The 26,417-nt window shown below is 42.6% G+C and overlaps 1 protein-coding gene across 1 annotated transcript in view; it reads left to right on the forward strand.

Moving 5' to 3' along the window:
* The first annotated feature begins 6,067 nt into the window (after positions 1 to 6,067).
* The window catches only part of XPO4 (exportin 4), a 108,366-nt gene continuing 88,016 nt past the window's right edge, over positions 6,068 to 26,417 (forward strand). The window contains exons 1-2 of the mRNA XM_007464508.1: positions 6,068 to 6,136; positions 21,572 to 21,677. Of these exons, the coding sequence (XP_007464570.1) occupies positions 6,068 to 6,136; positions 21,572 to 21,677 (175 nt within the window). The remainder of the gene's footprint in view (positions 6,137 to 21,571; positions 21,678 to 26,417) is intronic.

Below are 26,417 nucleotides of genomic sequence, written 5' to 3' on the forward strand. Positions count from 1 at the left end.
GATGGCTGCATTCACTAGTGCAGCGGTTCTCAAAGTTTTGTTTTGGATCCTTCACGGTCTTTTTTTTATATATAAATTTATTTATTTTATTTATTTATTTTTGGTTGTGTTGGGTCTTCATTGCTGTGCGCGGGCTTTCTCTGGTTGCGGTGGCTCCTCTTGTTGTGGAGCACGGGCTCTGGGCGCACGGGCTTCAGTAGTTGTGGCACACAGGCTCAGTAGTTGTGGCTCGCGAGCTCTAGAGCGCAGGCTCAGTAGTTGTGGCTCACGGGCTTAGTTGCTCTGCGACATATGGGATCTTCCCGGACCAGGGCTCGAACCCGTGTACCCTGCATTGGCAGGCAGATTCTCAACCACTGCGTCACCAGGGAAGCCCTCCTTCACACTCCTAACAAGTACTGACGGCCTCACTGAGCAGGCTGCTGGCTGAGCTGTCAGGTCAGGAGAGGAGTTAACAGCTCTCCTTCTGGGCCTCTGCGAGGCAGGCCCCTCGCCCCCCGTGGCTGCCGGATTTACCTGTTTTGCTGGCATCAGGTCCACGCTGATGGCACAGGGCTTTGTCCAGCAGGTAGAGGGATGGATCCAGAAGACCCTGCAGGGAGAGCCCATCCTCCCAGGAAGAACTGAGGCGGATAAAAATGAGACCAGAGGCTTTAAAAGGACCAGAATATTTTGGAATGTTTGGCAAAATATTGAAAGTTGCCATCAATAATGACACATAATACCTCAGGTCAGGGCTTCCCTGGTGGTGCAGTGGTTGAGAATCTGCCTGCCAATGAAGAGGACACGGGTTTGAGCCCTGGCCTGGTAGGGTCCCACATGCCGCGGAGCAACTAGGCCCGTGAGCCACACTACTGAGCCTGCGCGTCTGGAGCTTGTGCTCCGCAACAAGAGAGGCCGCAACAGTGAGAGGCCCGCGCACTGCGATGAAGAGTGGCTCCCGCTCGCCACAACTAGGGAAAGCCCTCGCACAGGAACGAAGACCCAACACAGCCATAAATAAATAAGTAAATAAATAAAATGAAAAGTCCAGTTCCTTCCTAACTCCACTAATTAATAACTTGTCCTTTCTAAACTTGTTTCTTCATCTATATAAAGGAGCTAAATTCTGCTTACTTTATAAGGCATTGTCAGGTTCATACAAGATACTGCCTATGAAAGTCCTCAGAAAAAAAACCAAAAAAACCCCTAAGGTCAGAGGGTCCAAGTGCCAGTGTTAATGGCACCTGTGTCTGGTTGGAGGATGCTCTCAGGGCTCAAAGTGAGAAGACAGCTGGGTGGAGATGGCAGGACACCTCTGCCCCCAGGCCCAGAGCTCCTGCGGGTCAGAGGACAAGGCCAAACACATCAAGAACATGAACAGAAGCTGCTTCAGACATTTATAAATTAAATCCCCACTTTCTCAAATTACCCATTGGCTTCAAATGTGAAGAACAAAGCAGAGCTCTGCTGACAAACCCCCAGATCCTCTCTTGGGGGCCTAGTGATTATTCCCAGGGACCTCCAGCATGAATAGCCTCCACCAGCCCTTGTTCTGTCAAAACCAGCCCAGGCATCACTGTCGGTTCCTGGGTCGCAGGGCTCGAGCCCCTGTGGCAGGGGCAGGGACAGAGTCGCAGTTGCTGTTGAGACAAACCAACCCTGTCCCTGGGGGGCCTCCTCCTGGCCCAGTTCCTGGGGACTCACAGCAGAAGCCGGGCCGTGTTGTCCTTGAATGTCAGCCCTCTGAAGTCACTTAAGAGCTCCATCAGGCCTGCTTGAGGGGACCTTGGCCCTGGGCCAAGCCTCCCCTCCGATCCCCTTGCTGCCTCCACCCTCAGTTCTGCTGGGGCCCCGGGCTCTGACCCTGACGTCCAGCAGCACCCCTGCTGCCGCCTCTCCATGACACCTTCTCAGTCTTGCCCCGAGGCGCCCGCAGTTTTCATCTTCCGGGCCCGGAAGCCCCTGCTCTTCGGTGGCCTTCCCATGCAATGACATCACGCTCTCTTGAACGGTAGGGCAGACTTTCAGATGGTCACTCCTTAGCCGGAGTCTCTGGCCAGGGCGTCAGGAGGATTCCCAGCAGCAGGAGCCTCGGTTAAAGCCTTTGGGAATCTGTGAACAACTCATGCCTTTAGGTTGTTGGGTTGTAGGGACAATTCCAGAGATTTGTCTGGAAAAACAGAGGTCTTTATCACAATCTCAAAAAATTGTAATGGGATGGATGTCTTATAATGTTGAGCTTTATAAGGAAGGTGGCATATTGTACTTGGTTATTGATTAGAAGCATTTTACTTAATAGGAGAGTTGCTAAGTTTTTACATATCATATAAATTTTAAAAAGAACGAAAAAGAAAAATAGACTCTATAATTATGGTGCCACCCTGCTGAATAGGGTTCAACAGCATGAGAAAGCCTTGATTTCATGTTGTAAAAGTAAAGTGGTTCAGAAATAAATTTCAAGATGATAGGTTGTGATAGCAGGAGGGATAAAGCCACGGACTACGTTTTGCAATTACTTTGATATACACACATCAACACTGTGCTATATTAATCAAGTATTTAGTATTTAAGAACTCCAAAGAGTAACATTTCACAGACATATCATATGTGCAGAAATACACTTTCTGCACAAGAGAACTATTTTAAAGACATATTTCTCTTTTGGTCTCATGTTTCTGTTTCTGGGGAAATACATTAAGTTCCTATAAATTTGATACCATAATACTTTCTGTTCTATACTGCTACTTTGAAAGGTTTCAGAACTTTGGGTTATAAGATCCCTTAACACTTTCTAGATCAGGTGTCTTCTATATCAAAAGGAATTATTAAGTGTTCCCATCTAATCTGGGATTTAGAGATGCCTTCTAAAAGAGAGATTTTGTTCTTCTATGGAGTCTCTCAAGTAAAATAGAATAATCTCGCACTCTGTTGCATAATTCATCTATATTCGTGTAAGGGCCTCACTGTAGTTTTGATTTGCGTGAAATTGTTTTCTTAATTTCCTTTTCTGATGGTTCGTTGTTGGTATATAAAAATGCAACTGATTTTTTTAAATTGATTTTGTATCTTGCAACTTTGCTGAATTCATTTATTAGTTCTAACAGATTTTTGTGGAATCTTTAGGATTTTCTATACATACGATCACATCATCTGTGCACAGAGATAATTTTACTTCTTCCTTTCCAATTTGGTTGCCTTTTATTTCTTTATCATATGCCTAATTGCTCTGGGTAGCACATCCATTAGTATGTTGAATAGAAGTGGTAAGAGGGAGCATATAGTTCGAGCCTGTTTTTCATCCATTTAGCCAATCTATGTCTATTTTTAAAGTTTTTAAAAAAATAAGTGTATTTATTTTATCTGTATATTTTTGGCTGCGTTGGGTCTTTGTCGCTGTGCGTGGGCTTTCTCTGGTTGCGGCGAGCGGGGGCTGCTCTTCGTTGCGGTGCGTGGGCTTCCCATTGCGGTGGCCTTTCCTGTTGTGGAGCACGGGCTCTAGCCGCGCAGGCCTCAGCAGTGTGGCACGTGGGCTCAGTAGCTGTGGCTCGTGGGCTGTAGAGCGCAGGCTCAGTAGTTGTAGTGCATGGGCTTAGTTGCTCCGCGGCATGTGGGATCTTCCCGGACCAGGGCTTGAACCCCTGTCCCCTGCACTGGCAGGCAGATTCTTAAGCACTGCGCCACCAGGGAAGCCCCCAGTCTATGTCTTTTGATTGGGAAGCTTAATCAATTTAAAGTAATTACTGATAGGATGATAGCCATATGAAAATTCTTTTGACCCAAGACCCTCTGATAGGATCTTAGGGACCTACTAGGTATTCTGGGACTTAACAAGTGTCCCCAGGCCACAGTTTGAAAACTGCTGCTCTAAGGTATTTCATCAGTATGTTTATGTTGACAAGATGTTTATGACTTGACAAAAACAAACAAACCCAAACCAAACCTATGTTTCCAAGGAAAAATATATAATATACTCAACTAATCACTTTTGGTTAAGAATAAGTAGGAATAATTTTGCACCCCATGACATCATAGGTGCTAAAGGCATACCCTAAAAGTACAGGGGATGTAATATCTGTGAAATGTTGTTGATTCCAGGAACATTTCGAGCGGATTCTTAGGCCATAAATATTTCTCTTTTGTGTCTAGTGAGAAATCATTGGAATTTGCACAACTTTCTTCCCTTCTACTTCAGGATACGAGGAGCCTGTGGCTAGGCTGGGCTACTACTCCTTACCCCGTCCCGCACCCCCAGGAGAGCGCTACTGTTGCACAGTAAACCAAGAAATAACAAGAGTCAGGCATTGGAGGGGAGGTTAAATTAGTGGGTGAATTCTAGAATCTTCCAACAGTGAAATTCTACAACCCTGCCCTAGAATTCATGTAACTTCAAAATGCTAATTTGAAAGGAAGCATATACTCATCCTCACATTTAATACTCTTTCTTAAAGAGTGTCTAGAGGTAAAGTCCTTATGTAATTGCACAAAACAAATGCTCTGGAACACAGGGCCCAGTCTGAAGCATTATAAGCCTCAAACATTTAATGTCACAAAATATTCATTTGTCTACACTTTTGCAGATGTATCATGGAACTGCCGTAATTACTATTTGTAGTGGGTAGAGACATTTTGTAATCTTTTTGTAGGTCGCTTTATAAAGATCTTCCTTGACTTAGGATGGGATTATGTCCCAATAAACCCATCGTAAGTTGAAAACATCCTAAGGTGAAAATGCTTTTAATACATCGAACCTACCAAACATCACAGCTTAGCCTCCCCTGCCGTAAACGTGGTTAGAACACTTAATATTAGCCTGCAGTTGGGCAAAATCATCTGACACAGAGCCTGTTTTAGAATAAAGTGTTGACTGTCTCATGTAGTTTGTTGAACACCGTACTGAAAGTAAAAACCAGAATGGTCTTAAGGGTACCAGTGGTTCACCCTCGTGATTGTGCGGCTGACTGGGCGCTGTGCCCCACGAGGGTATATCGGACAGCGCATCGGGACCGCACATCGCAGCCCCGGAAGAGATCAAAAATCGAAGCACGGCTTCCAATGAATATGTAACGCTTTCGCACCATCGAGAAGTCGAAAAATCGTTAAGTCCAGACGTCTGTACTTAGTGAAGTATTTATTGAATGCCTACTACATGTTAACCACCTAGTTTCACACAATTCTTAAAGTAAAAAAGGCCATTCACTGCACTCACTTTGCCCTTTTGTAACGAAATAGGTACCTCGTTCTCAAGCAATAAAAGCCTTGTTAATTCACTTCCTCAACTTCAAGTCGTAGAGATGCCCAATAGAAGAAACCCGTTGTTCAATGGAGCTAATAATGCAATTCTGTTGCAGGGACATAAAAAAGGGAAAACCCCAAAGTATGGCTTATTTACCACTGGAGGAAGAGATAAAGACGTCAACAGAGGAAACTTAACGAACACCGAAATGAACGTGACTTTCTGTGCAGCCCCAGGAAGCAGAACAGCACCAAGAGCTAGAAACCTATGCGTAAGTAGGTGTCAGCTCAGAACAGAACAAGGTTTCCAGCAGTTGGAGCTGGTGTGAGCGCTGAAACACTGCGGGGAGGAAGGGTGGGTTCCGAGGTCCCCTAACGGACCTTCCCTCCAGGCTCCACACCAAACATCGCTGCTGCGAGGTCCCCACACGGCACAGCGGGGGCGGCGCGCTCCACCGACTCCGGAAGCTAGGCTGCCCGCAGAGGGGGCTCCGGCCTCGTCCCCGTCCAGTGCCTGCAGCTCGGGGCTGTGTGAGGGGAGGACGCGCGCTCCGCGGGGTCGCAGGCACTTCTAGTCCCGCAGGCCGCCCTGCTCTGGAAGGAACGCGGCCGCAGAGGACACGTTCGGGCCGGAGGCGCCCCCGGGGCGGGCGGGGGGCGGGCAGCCGGGGGCCGGCCCAAGGGCAGGGGTGCACCCCGCCGAGCGCCCGCAGCCCTAACCCCGCGACCTCGCGTCGACGTCGGCGGCGGCGACGGCTCCGGCGGGAGCGCGCGAGCCCGGGGCGCCGCGCGATTGGCCGGCCGGGCGCCCGCTCCCAGAATGCAGCGCATGGCGCGTCATTGAAGAGAGACCATGATGGCGGCGGCGCTGGGGCCCCCAGAAGTGATCGCTCAGCTGGAGAACGCGGCCAAAGTTCTGATGGTGAGTGGCCGCGCCCCCGCGCCCCGCGTCCCCTGCCTCCGGCGTCCCTGCTGCGCTCGGCCTTGGCGCCCGCGGGGCTGGCGGCCGGCCGCGGCCTCCCGGGAGCCCGGGGCTGGAGGGGACGGTTGGCGTGGCGCAGGACTCTCCCTCCGGCTGTGCGCCAGCCTCCGTGCCCCTGGCCGGACTGTCTCTTCCCTGGGTGTCCGGCGCCCCCGCCGCGCCGCGTAGTGGGGAGCCGAAGGAAAGGGGCTTCTTGCGCCCCAGCCCTCCCGCGCGGGGTCCGGGAGAGGCGGGCGCGAGGTCGGGGGCTTGTGCGCGCCGCTGGGAAGTGGGTGCTGGCCGAGGGCTGGCCCGGCCCGGGTGCTGTTAGCAGCGCTCGTTCCCCTCGTGCTTTCGGGTCCGCGAGTGCTTTCTCCGGCCTGCAGCCACGGCTGGGCAACCGCAGTCGGCCGCACGTGGAAGGACCGGCGGGCGGGCGGGGAATCTTAGGGACCAAGGTCACTGGGGCAAAACTTTGTCTAGTACTGAGCTCTGTGCGGGTCGCGCGTTGAGAAGAGTTGGGTCTACGGTCCTCGTTGACTTCTTTCTTCCCCTTACAGTACAGTGAACAGAGCAATTTAGTGAGTAGGTTATTTACCTACTCAAGGAGGAGGTGAGGCCGAGTCAGAGGGTAAAGCCTTCCACGCAGGGAGTAGAAGTAAGGGTAAACCATATTTAGTTACTCAGTAAACTGTATTTGCTGGCTCAGTTTTGTTTTTTGTAAATCATGACTTCCATGTTTGTAGATCTCTTTGAAAGTTAGAAGCTTATTTGATTCCTTGAATTGACACAGCCTTTCTAAGAATTGAATGTAGCCAGCTTCGTTACCTTTTTGCACCTTTTTTTCCCCTTTTGGTTTGGTGTTTGGGTTATGTGTTCAAGCATCATATTTTAAAATATTTGAACTATTTCTAGCATAGTTTGTAGTTCCTTTTCTCAAGTTTTGTTTTCACACACAACACCAGGTAGCTCATGAAATTTAGCTCATGAAACTGAGAAGCCTAATTAAAAGCAGGATTTACTTGCTGCATTATGAGCGAAGTTAGGTGAATCGTTTTGTCACAAAAACTGACTTAGAGAACGTTTTCAGACTCTTGCAACTTAAGTCCAGAAAAAACTAGCTAATATTCCCCCTAAATACAAAGTTCTTAAAATCTCTGACTTACAGCGTTTCCTGAAATATCTGAAAATTTTCTAGGAGCTAGAGGCCCCATTTTCATTAGACTTTGGAAGGAGTATGTGACCCCCAAAACACTGCTTTAGTTCTAAGGTTGATAAGGTAAAAGTGGGCCCTTCATCATTGGCCTGAGTAGTTTTTTTTTATTTTTTATTTTTGCGGTACGCGGGCCTCTCACTGCTGTGGCCTCTCCCATGGCTCACGGGCCCAGCCGCTCCGCGGCATGTGGGATCTTCCCGGACCGGGGCACGAACCCGCGCCCCCTGCATTGGCAGGCGGACCGGCAACCACTGCGCCACCAGGGAAACCCCCTGGCCTGAGTATTAATTAGCATTTGTGCTTACTAGGACCTTCTCTCTTCCCTGGCAAAGCTAGTTTTATCACCTATAAGGGAGTAGCTGAGAAGAATCAGAATAAATACTGTTAATTGAGTGCACATTACCTGCCAGATGCTGTGCTTGATGCGTTACGTACTTTGTTAATCCTTGCAGCCGCCTTACAGGTTGAGAGAGAGCTTAAGGTGGCCCAGGTTACGTAATTACTAAGTGTCTGAATTAGGTCTAGAACTCGCATCTGTCTGGCTCTAATACTCGCTCTCTTTCTACTCAACCTTACCACCTCTCATATGTGTTGTATAGGTATCCATTTACGTACTTTTAAATCTTTCCAGAAGAGAAGAGTATTGAAAAAAATGTTATTAAAAATAGGAAATTCCTGGGAATTCCCTGGCGGTCCATTGGTTAGGACTCCATGCTTCCACTGCAGGGGGCCCGAGTTCCATCCCTGGTCAGGGAACTAGGATCCCACAAGGCTCAAAGCATGGCTGGAAAAAAAAAAAGAAAGGAAATTCCTTTTTGGAAGTGTCCATGTACTATTTAAAAATGTGGAAGAGTAGCGCTTACTGCATGATTTCTCAGTATGAAAGCTGCATTCCATTTTATTATAATTAACAATAATAGCTCACATTTTATTGGGTGCTTACCATGCGTGAGGCACTATGCAAGCACTTTGCATATATTACCGTATTTAATCATCAGTAACTATGGTAGTTATTACTTTCATTTCCATTTTATGGACTAAGGGACTGAAACATGTAGATGCTAAGTAATTTACCCAGATTTTCAAGGCAAGTAGTAGAGTGGGGACTCCAGCTCAGGTTTGTCTGTTATCAGCCTGTGGTTCTTGGCCTGTGGGGTAGTGGGATTAGAAAGCAGGTAAATTAATTAATTTGGGGATAGTTAAGATTGTCAAATCTCCTTCAGTTACTTAGCATTAGAAGATTAAAAAAAAAAAAAGAACAGGTGATCGTAACATTTATGGGGTCTGTGGGTCGGATGGATATCCATCTGAGGAAATTTTTTTTTTTTTTTGGCCGCGCCACGCAGCTTGTGAGACCCTAGTTCCCCGGCCAGGGATCAAACCCGTGCCCCCTGCAGTGGAAGCGTGGAATCCTAACCACTGGACCGCCAGGGAAGTCCTTGAGGAAATCTTGTTTGTAGAAAACTGCTGTGTATTTTAGCTGTTAATATGTTTTGGGATTCAAAGTAATTAGTGATGTCTTTCACAATTAATTTTGCTTAATTTTTCCATTTGGTAGTCCGTATATTTCTTTCATGAAAATCAGCTTGGAGTTTTATTGTGTAAAACAATCTCAGGAGATCTTTTCGTGCAGAGGTCTTAGGGAGTTCATGATGGGTATTAGAAGGAAATTGTAAGTAAATTTTTGGGTACAGACATACATTTTTGGTAAGAGGGTTTATAGCTTTTATCAGCCTCTCTCAGGAAATAGAGACCCTGAAAAAAAAATCTAGTTTAAGTGTTTTGCCTTCCATTCTACTGATGGGGAAACTGAGGTTCAAAGAGGTAGAAGTGACTTGCCAAAGATAGGTCACAGAACAAATTTGTGATAAGAGTGATCCAGAACCTAGATCACCAGACTCCCATTTCAGAACTCTTTTAAAATTTACTTACTCAACCATGTTACTTCTCAAAGTCAACATATTATAATACTATAACTGTTAACTTTTATTGCTTGATGGGAAATTTCAAAATGTGTTTTTGGTTATTGCAGTTGCTTCACTGTGAACACCTATATTCTTTCCTCTTTAGGTTATTGGATAAGCTGCCAATAAAGTAGTATATTAGACCTTTAGAGTAAAAAAGATGTTTGTCGGATTTATAGATGTAGGTCTGAACATAAAGCCTGATGCCCCCCTGCCCCAAAGTAGTAATAGGGAGTATTTTCTGTACATGTTTGTGAATACTGCTTAGTCTTCTGATTCAAGACAGTGAGGTTACTTGCTGGAAAATAAATTTGAAGGTGAACAAACTAGAATGAGGAAGGGCTTTTGTAAATTAGTAACAGTATGCACGTGACGCCATCTATTCTGAAAACAGTGTGCAAATGGAGCGTTGTTTAAGTAGGTCTTGAAATTTTCATTTCCAAAAAGATTCCAGTTGTTGGCTTCTGCTTGAGATACCTAACCATGCGTTTTTGAGAGGATGTTAAATACATACAGAGTAAGTAAAATGGACCACACTTCTGTGCTGACATTCTCAGCAGTGAGAGTGTGTCTCTGAGTGTAAGAACTTATAGCAGGTTACAGTTACAGACCTGAGAATTTGGTGTTGCTGATACATTTTGTGTCATTTACAAATTATGACAGTAATACTGGAACATGTTATTTTAAAGTACATCAACAACGCACAATGTACAGAATAACAAGTGTTCCCTCCTTTCCCCACTCTCAGTCCCCTTTCCTAAGCAATCTGTATTAAGTTTGAATATACTGTGACCTTATTTCCTATGCTTTTACAATATACATTATGTAGTGCTTTTTGTATAAATGATACACTGTAAATATTATCCTTGATTTAAAAATATCTTATCAATGCCTTTCTGAATAGTAAGAAATTCAAGCTGTGCAGAAAGGTATATGGGGAAAGTAAAGGCTCCCTAAGCTCCCATCTCCTCTCTTCAGAGGTCACTGTTCCTTGGGTATCCATCTTGAAGATCTCTGAGCATATAAGAGCACACATATGTCCTTTTTTAAAATAATCAATCAATTAATTTATTTATTTTTGGCTGCATTGGGTCCTCATTGCTGTGCACGGGCTTTTCTCTAGTTGGGGCGAGCGGGGGCTACTCTTCCTCGCGGTGTGTGAGCTCCTGGCGGCAGCTTCTCTTGTTGTGGAGCACGGGCTTTAGGTGCGCGGGCTTCAGTAGTTGTGGCACACGGGCTCAGTAGTTGTGGCTCGCGGGCTCTAGAGTGCAGGCTCAGTAGTTGTGGTGCACGGGCTTAGTTGCTCTGTGGCATGTGGGATCTTCCTAGACCAGGGCTCGAACAGGTGTCCCCTGCAGTGGCAGGCGGATTCTTAACCACTGCGCCACCAGGGAAGTCCCTAATGTATTTTTTTACATAAATGAGACGGTGTGATCCATATCTTCCTGCTGCACTTTTCTTTGTTGACTTCATTGTGGATGAATTTTAAAGAAGTTTATTTCCATTTTCTCCTTTATGTGAATAGATGTAAAATAAAGGATGTGTTAGGATTTTACAGACACCATAATGGAGAAACCTTGTATTCTTTTGTTATTAATATTGCATTTGTTTGAACCATAAATCCAAAGAGAGATTTATTTATTGTCTTAAATTTCCTTGGTTTTGCTCCCCTGGCTCCCTTGGATAAAGGGTTGTCCATAACAAGTGTGTGCAGTGATAATATAAAATAATGCAGAGCACATATGTTAATTGATACTTTATAGGAAAGTAATTTCATGTGTATGTTAATTGATACTTTATAGGAAAGTAATTTCATATATTTGTTTTAAAGCTGGAATGGATTTTAATAAATCTAAATGCAACTTTAATGAGAGAGATTCAAGATTGCTTTTCATGGCTTTTATTTTGGAATTTGGTTAACATTTTAAAAGCATCTGCAAAAGTGTTAGTGCTGTAGGAAAATTCTTACCATCTTGTTTGATTTACTTATTCTGCAGCATTTCTTCAGTACATGTGTGCTGGGTACGATGCTGTGTATGCTGAGGAGACAGGAGAAACAGGCCTTGTTTTCAAGGAGAACAAAAGTCTAATGGGGAAGAAAGGCAAAACTATTAGCGAGTATTAGGTGATGTTACAATAGGAGCATATGCTGCTGCTCTGTGAGAGTACAGAGGAGGGACGTCTATCTGAGGCTGAGATGGGACCTAGAGAGGGCTTCTCAAAACCTAGGTGATCCTTAAGCTGAGACATGAAGGACAAATTGGACTTCTCCAGTTGGATAGGAGTGTCCCAGGTAGAGGGATATATTTGTGTGAAGGCCTGAGAGAACCAAGTGCAGTGTGTTTGGGGAATAGTTGAGCATTTATTTAGTGTTCCCTGAGCCCCTTCTGTGTATAAGGTATAATGCTTTTTGTGTGTGTGTGTGCGTGCGATCAATAGTGCACGTCATAAAATTAATAATTTTGCTTATAGCATTTACTTTTCGTATTGAAAAGATTCATTGTATCGTGTAAGCATTTTTATTTATTTCAACCTTGTCTTTTCATCTCTGCTGTGGCGCTAGATATTAGACTGGCACTGACAGTTCTTTTTCTCAAAAAACTAGGTAACAGGAAATTTTTATTTAAAATTCAGTTTAATTAAATTTGTATTTTGCAGTTGGATTTGTGTCAAACTCTGCTAACTGGAACATAACCAGTGATCCAAAGAAGAAATGTGAAAGACGTTTGAAATCATCCATAGATACCTAAAAGGCAGTTGATAAAATTTAACAGCATTTTATGATTAAAAATTCAATAAATTAGGAAATGATAAATATATGATAAAAATAATTATTTGAAACCACCAATAAATGGAGATAGTCTTAAGAGTAAAATAGGGAGTTCTAATAAAACTATTATTCAACACTTTCTGAAGGGGAGGGCCTAGCTGATACAGTAAGATAAGAAAAAGGAATAAGGGACTTCCCTGGTGGTCCAGTGGCTAAGACTCTGTGCTCCCAGTGCAGGGGCCCGGGGTTCGATCCCTCTTCAGGGAACTAGATCCCACATGCTGCAACTAAGAGTTCACACGCCGTAACTAAAGATCCTGCATGCTGCAACTACAAAAAAAAAAAAAGATTCCGCCTACTGCAACTAAAGAGCTGCATGGTGCAACGAAGACCCAGTGCAGCCAAATGAGTAAATATTGGAAAGGAAAGTAAAAAGATCATAATTTGCCGGTGATATTCAGAAAGAAGAAGTCCAAGGAAATTAACTAAAAAACTATTACTAGAACCAATAGTTGTTTGGTAAGGTGGCCAGATATAAGGGAAATAAACCAATTGTAAGATTTCCTTTATACCAACAATGGTCAGCCTAAAAATGGAAAAAAATCTCATTCTGTTAAGAATGAAAACTGGAGGAATAAACTGTAGGACACTATTTAATAAGAAATATACAACATTCTTGTGACAAAAACTAGACAGCTTATTTGAGGAATGTAAAGGAAGATCTGAATTAAATGACGGTTGTGTTCCTCAATCCAAAGAGTTAATCTGGTTCCGGTGGCAGTTCCTTCCTCATTGGTCTATATGCTGAAATCCCTCTTCCCTCGTCACGCTTTTTTGAGGTGGGAGAAAAGCTCGACTGATTAATTAGAAAATGTGTATTATCTGGAGGAATATTGCATGACAGTAACAAAAAACGTTAAGAAAAAGAGGAAAGGAGGGTTTGGGGGAGTTTGTACCAGTTATTGAAATGTATTCAGAAGCTACAGTAATTGCAGGGTTGTGGTGCTGGCGTGGCAAAAGAATGGGAAATTGGAATAGAATAGTGCAGAAACAGACCTGTGATTGAGACGATATTTCAGGCTGTGAATGTATGGAGATGGACAGCGTGTGTGGACGCATAGCAGGCTGCAAGTTTGGGAGATGGTCTGGAGGTGTGTTACAGGAGCCTTGAAAGTCTGCATGCCCTCTGACCCAGCTAGCTGTTCCACTTCTGCCCATTCATTCAGCCTCCCGAGATACTTGCACATATGGGAAAAGCACTTACTGTAGTGTCTATATACCTTGCTGTAGCAAAGAACTGAAACAGTGTGAATGTCTGCTTGGAAGAAATTGTGGTCAATAAACCGTGGTATTCTGTATAGTGGAATATTATGGAACTTTCAAGAAATGTGGGTCTAATATGTGATAGTTTTTTTTGTTTGTTTTTTAATTTTTTGGCTGTGCTGCATGGCATGCGGGGTCTTAGTTCCCTGACCAGGGGTCAGACCCGTGCCCCCTGCAGTGGAAGTGTGGAGTCTTAACCACTGGACCTCGAGGGAAGTCCCAAATTCAAGTTTTGCTTTTTGGAACTTTCTGAAATTTTTCCCCAAATATTTTCCATCTGTAGTTGGTTGAATCCTCAGATGTGGAACCTGTGGATTCAGAGGGAAGATGATAATTATTTACAAGTGTAAATTGTAGTACATTTACAGCTCATGATTCTTGCAGAACATTTTTTCTACAAAGATGGAACTCGTCACATAAATCAGTTTCATGTGAGTTTGAATTTAATTTTAGGTGTAAATTTATGAATATTTCAATGTTCCTGTGACAGTTCTTGTTACTTGCAGAGGTTATACAGGAAGCCACAAGTAGCTTAATGATTTGTATGTAATTAAAAACGCCCATTTATGTATCCTGTGGTTGTATCTTCAATTGTAGGAAAAAAGTAAAATTGTCTTCCTCATTAATAAATGGTTCATACAGAACTTGATGTTAAAATAGCATTCTTCTCCATTGAATGTGACAATCTCCGAATTTAATTTCTATTTCTAAACCTGTAGATGTTTGCTTTGCTATAGCAGTTTGAAAATCAGAGATTCTTTTTTAAAAATATTTGTTTATTATTTGGTTGCACTGGGTCTTAGTTGCGGCAGGTGGGCTCCTTAGTTGCATCTCGCCAGCTCCTTAGTTGCGGCATGTGGGATCTAGTTCCCTGGCTAGGGGTTGAACCAGGGCCCCCTGCATTGGGAGCACAGTCTTAAGCACTGCGCCACCAGGGAAGTCTCCAGAGAGAAGAATCAAACTTTTTGAAAAATTCTAATAACTCCCTGAAATGCTTTATTGTGGTGTCCGTGTGTACATTTTTGTTTTGTAGTTTACTGAGAAAGTTTACTGACTTCCTGTCACAGTGCTCAGGCTGGAGAGTTAATGTCTGTGCAGGTGCCTCAGGGACGGGCTCTGGGGATGGAGAAGCAAGCTGGCCTCGCCATGGGTCCAGGTGCTGCTGCCTGTTTGGGCCCAGCTCCCACCCTAGCCACCTTGACCCGGTGCCCCAGGCTTCCTCGAGACACGTGCATGTGTGCCTGGCCACCATCCTGTCCTCACTACTCCCATGCACGCTCCATTGTCCCATTGGGCTTCGCTTACAAAGCACAGGTTCAGAGATAAAATGATTAAGAATTTCAGGATGGTGAGCGCAGAGTGTTGCATTAAGCGTGGGGCCCTGTGGAGAGTTGGGCCCCATGCTACTGCTCCGGTCACACATTGAGGAAGCTGGCCTTGGGCTGTGCAGACTGGGCATCAGTCCACATGTTGGATCTGCTCTCTCCTTCCTGAACCTTACACGCATGGATTCCCTCGGCTTAGAACACCCTTCTCCCTCTTTTGCCTAGTTGACATTTAATTTTTCAGATCTCAGTGTAGGTGTTTACTTTGACAGAAAAGTCTGACCACTCTGAACTAGATTAAATTCTCTTCCCATGGCACCATTTGCTTTAGTAACATTCATGGCATCCATAGTTTTATGCTGCTTATTTGATTATATGATTGACTTCTCTGCTGGATTGTAAGCTCCTTGGGAACATGGATTCTGTTTGTTTTTGTTTATCAATGACTCACTGTTGTGTCTGAAGCATCTAGCACATTGCCTGGCACATAGTGGACATTTGATCGTAATTTGTGGATGGAAATATGCTGTAAAGGAAGGGTTCCAGAGACAGATTACCCAGAGACAGATTACCCAGGTTTGAACTGAAGTTTTATTACTGCTTTCTTTTTGTGAGGCTTTGGATAAGTTTTTATCTTTCCAGCTTCTTCCTTTTTTAAAAAAATATTTATTTATTTATTTATTTTTGGCTGTGTTGGGTCTTTGCTGCCGTGCGCGGGCTTTCTCTAGTTGTGGCGAGTGGGGGCTACTCATTGCGGTGGCTTCTCTTGTTGCGGGGCACGGGCTCTAGGAGTGTGGGCTCAGTAGTTGTGGCTTGAGGGCTCTAGAGCGCAGGCTCAGTAGTTGTGGCACACGGGCTTAGTTGCTCTGCGGCATGTGGGATCTTCCCGGAGCAGGGATGGAACCTGTGACCCCTGCATTGGCAGGCGGATTCTCAACCACTGCGCCACCAGGGAAGCCCATATTTCCAGCTTCTGAGGACCCTTCTCCCATCTTTTTTTCTGCATCAGCCACACTAGTTCTTTCTCCATCCTTCTCTCTCCTGTCCTTGGTCCTGTCACAGAACCTTTCATACACTGTTCCCTCTGCCTAAAACGCTCTTGCTCTCTCTCACCTGATCCTTCAGGTCTCCCCATAGTCGCTTTCTCAGGAAAGCCTGCCTTAGCTTCTCAGAAAGGTGAGACTCACCTGTCCTATACTTAGATAACACCTGCCCCATCTGGAATTTTACATTTGTTTGTGTGGTTAATTAATGAATGTTGGTCTCCCTAGCTAGATGCTAATATGTGTTAGTTTAGGGACCTTGTTTGCACATAATAGTTGCTTGGTAATATTTGTTGAATGAAAGAAATGAATAAAGGGGGAATGGAGATGAGCAGGGAAGCCATATTTCCAGCTTCTGAGGACCCTTCTCCCATCTTTTTTTCTGCATCAGCCACACTAGTTCTTTCTCCATCCTTCTCTCTCCTGTCCTTGGTCCTGTCACAGAACCTTTCATACACTGTTCCCTCTGCCTAAAACGCTCTTGCTCTCTCTCACCTGATCCTTCAGGTCTCCCCATAGTCGCTTTCTCAGGAAAGCCTGCCTTAGCTTCTCAGAAAGGTGAGACTCACCTGTCCTATACTTAGATAACACCTGCCCCATCTGGAATTTTACATTTGTTTGTGTGGTTAATTAATGAATGTTGGTCTCCCTAGCTAGATGCTAATATGTGTTAGTTTAGGGACCTTGTTTGCACATAATAGTTGCTTGGTAATATTTGTTGAATGAAAGAAATGAATAAAGGGGGAATGGAGATGAGCCTAGGGAAATAGGCAGGGGCTGGGCTATCTAAGGTCTTATTTGCACAATAATTAGCTTGGACTTACCCTGTAGTGTGACATGTCAGTTCTGTGGTTTCACTCTGACAGCAGTGTGAAAATCTGATTGGAGGGAAGCAAGATGTGAGGTGGAAGACCAGTTAGGAGGCTGTTAAGTTGTTCTGCAAAGAGATGATGAGACTCTGAACAAAGCCAGAGTAGAAGGGAATATATTAATATTCTTAAAATTTGTTTTACTGCTGAGGTGACTCTTATGGTAAAAGAGAGTGAATATATATTTGGGGGGAGCTAGGGAGTACCCCAAAACAGCTTGTATAAGCTAAAATTTCTCAATTTTTATCTTAAAAAGTTAATAGAGGGACTTCCCTGGTGGTCCAGTGGTTAAGACACCACGCTCCCAATGCAGGGGGCCCGGGTTCGATCCATAGTCAGGGAACTAGATCCCACGTGCTGCAACTATGCAACTAAGACCTGGCACAGCCAAATAAATAAAATAAATATTTCAGAAAAGGTTCATAGAAATTTTATTCTAGTCCATAATATATCCATGTTTATTTTAAAATTATTTGACCCCAATCTTGCTGGTCTATCTATATTTTGTGGATTTGTGTCAGGAATTAGAGAACTAATTAGAAAACAACAGTAGTATGATAGTGACCTAATCAGGTAAGATGTTAGAAAAATCACCCTGTTGCTAGACTAGGCAGCACACATGGAGCAGTGTTGACATTTAGGAATTGAGCAGCAGTAGAACATAGAGAGTCTGGAGCCAGACTGTTTGCATTCCTCTTGACTCCACCCCATGACTAGCTGTGTGACTAGCTGTGTGACATTTGGCAAGTCACTTAACCTCTGTGCATCTGTTTCTTCATCTCTAAACTAGGAAAATAATTATTTCCAGGGAGTTAATGTGTAGATTAAATGATTTCGTTTACATTAAAAGGAAAGTGTTCAGAATAGTGCCTCATACCTAATAAGTGCTCTATAAGTGATAGCAGTTATTTTGTACATTAATCTGTCACATAACATCGCATCAAATCATATGAACCTAGGTAACCTTATAGTAAGCACTCTGTAAATATTTGTTGAATTAATTAAATTTCTTCAAGAGTAGTGTCTTCTATATCTGCACTCTCCAGTGTGGTGGCCAGTAGCCACATGTGGGTGTTGAGCTCTTGAAACGTGTCTTGTGCAGAGGAGGAACTGAATTTTTTACTTTAATTAATTTACATAGTCAGTGGGGGTAGGGGCTGCCGTATTGGGCTGCGCGAGTCTGGAGTGTGACTGTATCTCTTTGCGTTCATCTTCTGCTCTGTAAATACTGAGTCCAGGTTTCAAATACTCCTCATGGGTCCTGTCTCTACTCCTGGTTGTTACATTCTCACCCTCAAAATGTAGTACTGATTCTAGACATCAGATGAATCTTTAATACATTTTCGCTTATTATTCTGATTCTTTTTCCTGCTTTAGAATCATCAAAACAATACTTTTGAAAACATTGATGCCATTTAATATTTTATTTATTTATGTATGTATGTACGTATGTCTGTGTTGGGTCTTCGTTGCTGCGTGCGGGCTTTCTCTAGTTGCAGCGAGTGGGGGCTCTTCTTTTTTTTTTTTGGCGGTACGCGGGCCTCTCACTGTTGTGGCCTCTCCCGTTGCGGAGCACAGGCTCCGGACGCGCAGGCTCAGTGGCCACGGCTCACGGGCCCAGCCGCTCCGCGGCATGTGGGATCTTCCCGGACCGGGGCACGAACCCGTTGTCCCCTGCATCGGCAGGCGGACTCTCAACCACTGCGCCACCAGGGAAGCCCGGGGGCTACTCTTTGTTGCGGTGCGCGGGCTTCTCATTGCAGTGCCTTCTCTTGTTGGGGAGCACGGGCTCTAGGCGTGCGGGCTCAGTAGTTGTGGCACGTGGGCTCATTAGTTGTGGCTCGCGGGCTCTAGGGCACAGGCTGAGTAGTTGTGGTGCACAGGCTCAGTTGCTCCACGGCGTGTGGGATCTTCCCGGACCAGGGCTCGAACCCATGTCCCCTGCATTGGTAGGAGGATTCTTAACCACTGCACCACCAGGGAAGTCCCAATGGCATATAATATTGATGAACAGAAGATGACCATATTTTTTGCTTCCTAATTGTGAGTCATTTTTATTTTTAGATTTATAGACACCAGTTAGAATGAGCAAGACAATTACTTTTTTAAAATTATCTTTGTATACACACCTGCCTTTAGCATTTATCCTTTAATGAATTGTATCAAGCAAACTTTTTACACAGATATCGTAAGAGAGTAAAAAATACTGTCATATCCTTTTAGCAAAACAAGTTGGTTCCAGTTATTGTCACAGAATATTGGGTAGTAAAGTAATTCTAGCGTAATGACTGACTGGATGAGAATACCATGTTTCCTTTTTGTCCTTGGAAGTATATTGTTCATTCACTGATTCTTGAGTTTGAGAAAATTCACCTAGGGCAGGGTTTCTCACCTTTGTCACTCTTGGTGTTTTGGGCTGGGTTGTGCATTGTAGGATGTTTAGCAACACCCCTGCCCTTTATACACTAGTTGCCAATAGCACTCCCCAGTGTGGCAACCAAAAATGTCTCCAGACATTGCTAGATGTCCCTTGTGGGACGAAGTTGCCTCAGTTGAGAACCACTGATCTAGAATATCAGTATCTCAAGACTCAAGTTCTGAGGTTACACTTACATGATTAATTTTATCATCGTTAATGGAGTTTGTCAAAACTTTCTGCAGTGATAGGAATGTTCTGAATCTGTGTCGTCCAGTGTGGTAGCCACCAGACACAAGTGCTATTAAGCACTTGAAATGTGGCTAGTGCAGCCAAGGAACTGAATTTTTTTTTTGTTTAATTTAATTTTAACAAATGTGGCTAGTGGCTGCTGTTTTGGACAGTGCAGGTTTAGTGTGCTGCTGTATGTCTTTTTGCATTCAGCTTCTGACTTATCTCTTAATTGTGAAATGCCTTTCCTTATCAATTTTTTTCTTTGTCATTATGGGTAGAAAATTCTCAATTCCCAACACTCTTCAATGAAACCTTAAAAAAAAAGAAAAAAGACTACAAAGATGGTGTTTCCAGATTTCACTTAATACCTTGTTGAAAGATCATGTTATACTCTGAGCAATGTAGTAAAAAAGTTGAGGATAATGTAATAGTGCTGATTTATTTTTATTTTGTTATTGTATTGGTTTTCTAGGTGATTTTATCATTTCTTATTTATCTTTTTAATAAATTATTTATTTTATTTAGTTTTGGCTGCGTTGGGTCTTCGTTGCTGCTCGTGGGCTTTCTAAGTTGTTGTAGTGCGCAGGCTTCTTATTGCGGTATCTTCTCTTGTTGCAGAGCACGGGCTCTAGGCGCGCAGGCTTCAGTAGTTGTGACACATGGGATTAGTTGCTCCGCGGCATGTGGGATCTTTCCGGACCAGGGATCAAACCCGTGTCCCCTGCATTGGCAGGCGGACACTTAACCACTGCACCAGCAGGGAAGCCCCCATACTCAGTATTTTTGTAGATTATATTCCATTATAGGTTATTACAAGATAATGGCTGTAATTCCCTGTGCTGTACAGTGTATCCTTGTTATCTATTTAACATAGTTCTTTAATGGAAATATTTTCATTTTTATCTAGAGAGCTGTAGAGGGTGCTGTATCATTAGGAATAGTAGTCTGAACTGGCTTTAGCTAATTATAAGAATTCCTTTAGGCAAGAGAATCAAAGTTAATTTTTCTTGGATTTACTTCTTTTTTACTGTTTTAACTGAGAGTAACTAATGTTGCATAATGGATATAGTTTGTAATGAATATTAATCTAATATACCTGGTTATGTTTTTCATCTTCCAGAGTCTTTGAACACAGTTGAAGTGATGATTTCCCCACTTTATATTGGTTACAATAACAAAGGTTTATTTTCCTGCCACCTACCCTCACCCTCCCCTCCCCTCCCAAATTGAGAAATCTGATATTTTGATCTGTGTGCTGTATAAGCAGTCTCTTCACCTTCTCTTCAGATGGGTCTCAGTAAGGTCAAAGATAACCTTTGAATGTATATTTTAGGTAGCGCTGGTTCAGAAGAGTATTATCTTTGGAAGAAAGACTGTTAGAACAAAATGGAATTTAAAAACCTGAGCAGACTTTTAGAAGCTGTTTTTGTTGAGAGAGAAGTCTGGCTTTTCTGGCTGATTAATTTATTATTCAGAAAGGAGTTTTGTAAACTCCAAACTTTGCTGTTCCTAATTTTTCTGGTTTAATAGTGATTTTAGAAAACTTGAGGTAGAATTATCTGATAATATTTCTATCTTAAAGGATTGTTTTTAGAAGTTCAGTTTTTAGTAACTTTGGATTCAGTTTCACCAGGGCTGAAGAATAGAAATTATTGGAACTTGGTCAGTTTAGATGGAGTGGTATATTTCAGAATAAAAGGCAATGAGTAGGCTATGTTTTTTTAAAAAAATTACAAAAAGATGTTAAATAAAGGGCTTCCCTGGTGGCGCAGTGGTTGAGAGTCCGCCTGCCGACACAGGGGACACGGGTTCATGCCCCGGTCCGGGAAGATCCCACATGCCGCGGAGCGGCTGGGCCCGTGAGCCATGGCCCTGAGCCTACGCATCCAGAGCCTGTGCTCCGCAACGGGAGAGGCCACAACAGTGAGAGGCCCGTGTACCGCAAAAAAAAAAAAAATGTTAAATAAATATATCTTTCTTAAATGTAGGCAACTTGAAAGGATTCTGATCCAAACCTTGTCAGGAATTTGTTTCTTTTCCCCAAAACTGTATTTTAAATATTTATCATGAAGTTTAATACTATAATTACTTAAGAAAAATTAAGCAAGAATTTGTACTCCCGTAGTCCCCTGAAAGTGAAAATATTTCTCTTGTTGTGGGTAAAAGGATTGCTGTTGTTCAAGCTTCCTTATTAAACAAGTGTGCTCTGTGTTTGTGTTTGTTTTTAAATCTCAAGGCACCACCTTCCATGGTTAACACTGAGCAGCGCCAGCATGCTGAGCATATATTCTTATCATTTAGGAAATCAAAATCACCATTTGCAGTTTGCAAGCATATTTTGGGTAAGTGTTTACTTTAAAAATACCTAGTTTTTCTATCTTGAACTTTAGATATTTTAAATTCCTTTAAAAATAAGCAGGTTTGTACAGTTATAATTTTCCATTAATAATCATTCCACTGAAGTGGCTTTAAAGATATTCCATAAAGCCAGAGAGAAAACTCTGATTTTGCTTTGGATTTTTCTTCATTAAATAAAACATTCAATAAGTTGTTTTATTATTGACCGTAATATCAAGGCTGTTAATGGTGGGAGGAAAATCTAATGTTTTTTCTGTTGTTTTCAAGTATGATATCACTTATAGGAAATGTACTATAACGTATCCCAGTGTTTTAAAATTAAGATTATTTTTTGGGGTCTCTACAGTTTCTTTTAGTTGTTTTTTCATCATTTTTTAAAAACCATATAGTTTGTACTCAGCTCGCTTAGCGAATATTGGTCAGTTCTGTGTAGGATCTTCATTGTATGTCCTAAAATGAAGCATTGATTTTCACTCTTGTAAAAAATGTTTTGTGAGTACCTTATGTCTGACATATGTATGGAAGTGATCTCTTTCCTTTAAAAATTATCACAGGAGTCATAACTTATTCAGAGATGGCATTTTCTCTGCCTCTTAGGTATTTTTCAATAATAGTTAAGAGAGATTTCATTGGTTATTGTTATTTTATAATCTGATAATTGTTGGCTGTTTTTCTTAATTGGAGCCACTTTTTTTGTAACCCATATTGAAGGCTCAGAAAGGAAGGCTATTTGAGTTGTCCATGACCACAGAATTGGTTAGTTGAGTGTTAGGAACTAAACTATCTGACCTTTTATTCTTGTGCTTTTAGGAAGACTAATCCGTAGCCACCAGCACTCTGGTTTCTGGATGGAAACAGCCTGCCATTCCAGCTCTGTGTGCAGAGTGCTCTCCAGCTCAGGGCTGGGGCGAGGACTGTGGGGCTCAGTGGGCAGGGCCGGGCGCCAGGGTGCCTGCGGCCTGGAAGCAGCTTGAGGAGTCACTTCACCTCTCAGGCCCTTTTTTCATCTGTGAAATGGGCATAATGATGTCGTTTGCCTTAAATGGACTTGACTGTCTTAAGTCGTAGTGAGGTGCAGCTGTAGTAACATATGAAAGCACTTTGTGAACAGTCATGTAAATGTCATTGCCCCGTTACTTCATTTCAGATGGCCTTTGAAAAATGCTCTGTCCTCTGCACGGAGCTAGCATCGGCGCTAAAGGTGGCCTTGTCTCCTTCAGGAGTTAGATCTTACATTAGAGAAGCAGTTTAATAACCACCTTTAATTCTAAATGAGGCGGGGAGTTTTGTTTTTTGGTTTTTTTTTTGAGTAGTCTGTTTTTATACTTGGTTGAATTTGCTTGAATTTGCTTCTGGCACTAAGAAAATTTGTTATCTTGTGGAGAATAACTCAGTGTTATATTAAAAGAAGCAAAACTAAACATCATTAAGAATTTAAGGGAGCCTTACTTCATCCTTACTGCCTTGAAACTGTTCAGCATTAATAGATGTAGAAAACCTCAGATGATCTGAGTCTGGCTTTTGTGGCTGTGCCTTCACTGCATAAACAGGGTCCCAGTGGTGTTTCATCTGACTTCCGACTGACTGTGACTCAGTTGTCCTTCTGTGCTAGCTGGAAATACCCGATCTAAGTGATAAGTATGTTATTAGAGTGTATTTGTTTATACCACTCTTGCCTTTTTAGAGTATGTATATTTTATGAAGAACTATTGCTTTGTTATGATGCGAGCTTGTTTTAGATACTTTTGTTTCCTGATAAAAATTTCTAAAGAATAGTATTGCTAGTTCCAGCCGCACCATTGGAAGCAGTTTGGGTTTTGAGACACTAACTGTTTAAAAGGTTGGGTGCATGTGTTATAAGCATAATCATTAATGTACTGCAAAGCCTTGTGTTACATTAATGTTTACATCTAAACTTCACAGAAAATCTTAACTCCTTACTCAGTTGCCACCAGCCCAGAAAGGTTAATTCCTCTAAGAAGACTTCTCATGCACGTGGCAGTCGATCGCAATCCAGAATTTTCACATTCTTATTTCGGGATTATAAGTCATTTTTGTAGAATGTCTGGGTGATAGATTCTAATGAAGGGGAGACTTTCTCTTGGATGCTTCCCTTTTCTGGCCTCTTAAAATTCTTCCTTCCCACTTCTAACTTAAGTTTTATTATGTTTCTCATTTTATCTCATTTCTTTCTCGTCTTATTCTTTTGTTTTCACTGTAGTTTTAATTCCTTTGCTCTTTTCTGTGTGTTTGTGCGTGTGCGTGCGTGTGCATGTTGCATGCTTGTGCGTTTTGTTAGAAGAGCACTTTCAGACCTCTTGGCCTCAGAAGTCTTTGGCACTTAGGAATTTACTAGTTTTGTAGGGTCATTGTTCCTTCAAAAAACCTGTGAGTTCTGCTCTTGTTAAAGAAATACCCCCAGACCTTGAGGGGTCGGTCCAGCGCTTCTGGAGCTAACTTAGCAGCTTCCTTTTGCCCTTTTCTCAGGGAGAAAAGGATTTCTTTCGTTTCTTATCTCGGAGGTAGCTGAGACAAAACAGAACGAGCCTGAGACTTATTACATTACTGTTGGTGTGCGTGTGTGTCACTGTGCAGCTTATGTTGCCTCTGCTTTGGACAGGAGCCCCAGGGCCAGAGAGGGGAGTGTAGTTGCTGGAAGCCAGAACGCAGTGCTCTTCCTCTCGGCCCTTACCTTCACTCTCGCTTTAGTCTTCCCTGGCTCGAATTTCAGATGGCCGACAGGATGCATGTGAATTTTATTTACGTAATTATTATTAAAGAGTTACTGTGGTAGGAAGTGAAAGCTTCCTGCTAAAGTGGCTTAAACTAAATTGTCATCTAAACAGTGTCCTAGTCAGTGGGAAATCATCCCTAAGAGTATTAGAAATTCTAGATGAACTGTGAGTTCTGCACAAGGACCTTGCAATTTTGAGCATCTTTCCAGCAGGAAGCAAGAATAAGGCTTCTGTGTGTGTCAAGTCCTCATCCGCTGCTGGCAGGCTTCCGGAGCTCCCGTGAGCATCTTCTGCACATTTCTGTTGTGTTTAAGTGCAGTTTATGAAGGCCAATGGCAGTTTTTATGAGAAAGTATAATTTATTAGGTTAGGAAAACTTTTAAATTTGGAATCTGGCTTTCTTTTTTTCAGATTCCTCCATTCTTAGAGACAGTTTCTTATAGGAATAGTAATTTAGAGATCTTCATTGATACCAAACAGAGAAATCTAAGGAAAAGAGGTATCTTGAAAACTTCTGAATGTGATTTACTTTCTGTAATTGTCCCCCTACTGACCCTTGCAAAAAAGGGGAGGGGGCAGAAAAAAGCTAGGCTGTAAGCACAGGGAGTTAGACAGGAGCATGTTTCATTGCTCACGAGAAGCAGGAGTATGTGCTGGGCCTTGTCTAGTTGGCACCTGCATTTAGGGCAAGGTGCATGTCACCAGAGGACATCAACCAGCCACGCGGGCTGCAGTTTCCTCTCACTGCAGTCTCTTGGTGCATCAGTTTCTTCAACAGTCAAATGCAGGGATCGGATTAGATGATCTTCGGAGTTCTATTTCTAAAATTCTGTGAGTCCCTACAATTTTGCTTCCTTGTTAAAATCCATGGTTAAGAATTTCAGGTCCTTAAAATGTTTACGATTTCAGTAGAAAGTACAGATAGGCAAACAACCATCATTTTCTTTCAAGAAGAGGTTTATAATAAGAGATGATTTGAATTACCTTTATGAGGCAGTACCATATTTCTCCTTAGTGAGCAAAATAGATAGAACTGGTTTCTGTTTCCAGTCCTCTTTGAATAAAACACTTCTTGTTTTTCTCCTGGAACTTTAAACACATCTTTTTATAATAGGTTTACATTTTTGGAGGCTGTTGCTTTATTTATTCATTATATTTTAAGGTTTCTAAATTTCTGTGAGTTCTGATTACCATCTCACTTAGAATTCATGTTAATATGGCATGGACTAATCAAACTTAAAAAAAATAAAGGTCCAGATTGGTTCCTCTTACTAGTTTTAATATGTTCAAAACTCCCGTGCTGTAGTCTAGTGTGATAGGAATTGATGTAGGCATACCTTTTCTCGCACATTTTTATAGAAAACTGTGTCAAGATCACTTGTAATATTTTTAAATGATCTGTGCTTGAAATGGAGAGAAAATGATGTGCCTGCCTGGATCTTCATGCTCTTCTGAGGAGTTCTTGAAGGTGTTATTCTGTGCCTAGAGGTATTTCTCGGGCTTCCAGGCACTCCTGTCTAGTGATCTTGGCAAGTACCCAGGAGTTGAATCAGACTCTGCATGGGTTTCGCATGATGGTTATTTTGTAGAGCTTCAAAAAATTTCTGCTTTTTCTTGCCTTCATTTTGACTGTTTCTCCCTTTTGATAATATGCTATTTGGAAACAGACTGTAGTGGTATTGCTGAATTAAAGAAAAAATAGAAAATTAATGCAAAATATTTCTTCAGTATGTTAATTTTCTATTTTTTTCCCCTCCTGATTCAGTTCTTAGTTCGGATACTGTAACTTGCTAGTTAAAGCTGGATCTTTCTGAGTGTAGCTTTGGGATTTTACTCAGTTTGATCAGTATTGCAATCAGAAAATGCACAAGAACTTCTCACCTTGTGTAAATGTGATCCCCCCCCCCTTTTTTGTTAACATTTTGAGAAAAAGAACATGAACATGATTGTGTTTATTTCTGAACTTGCTATTGGAGATGGGCCATCCTG

The sequence above is a fragment of the Lipotes vexillifer genome, unplaced genomic scaffold (assembly GCF_000442215.2).
Source record: "Lipotes vexillifer unplaced genomic scaffold, Lipotes_vexillifer_v1.1 scaffold2116, whole genome shotgun sequence".
NCBI lineage: Eukaryota > Metazoa > Chordata > Mammalia > Artiodactyla > Lipotidae > Lipotes > Lipotes vexillifer.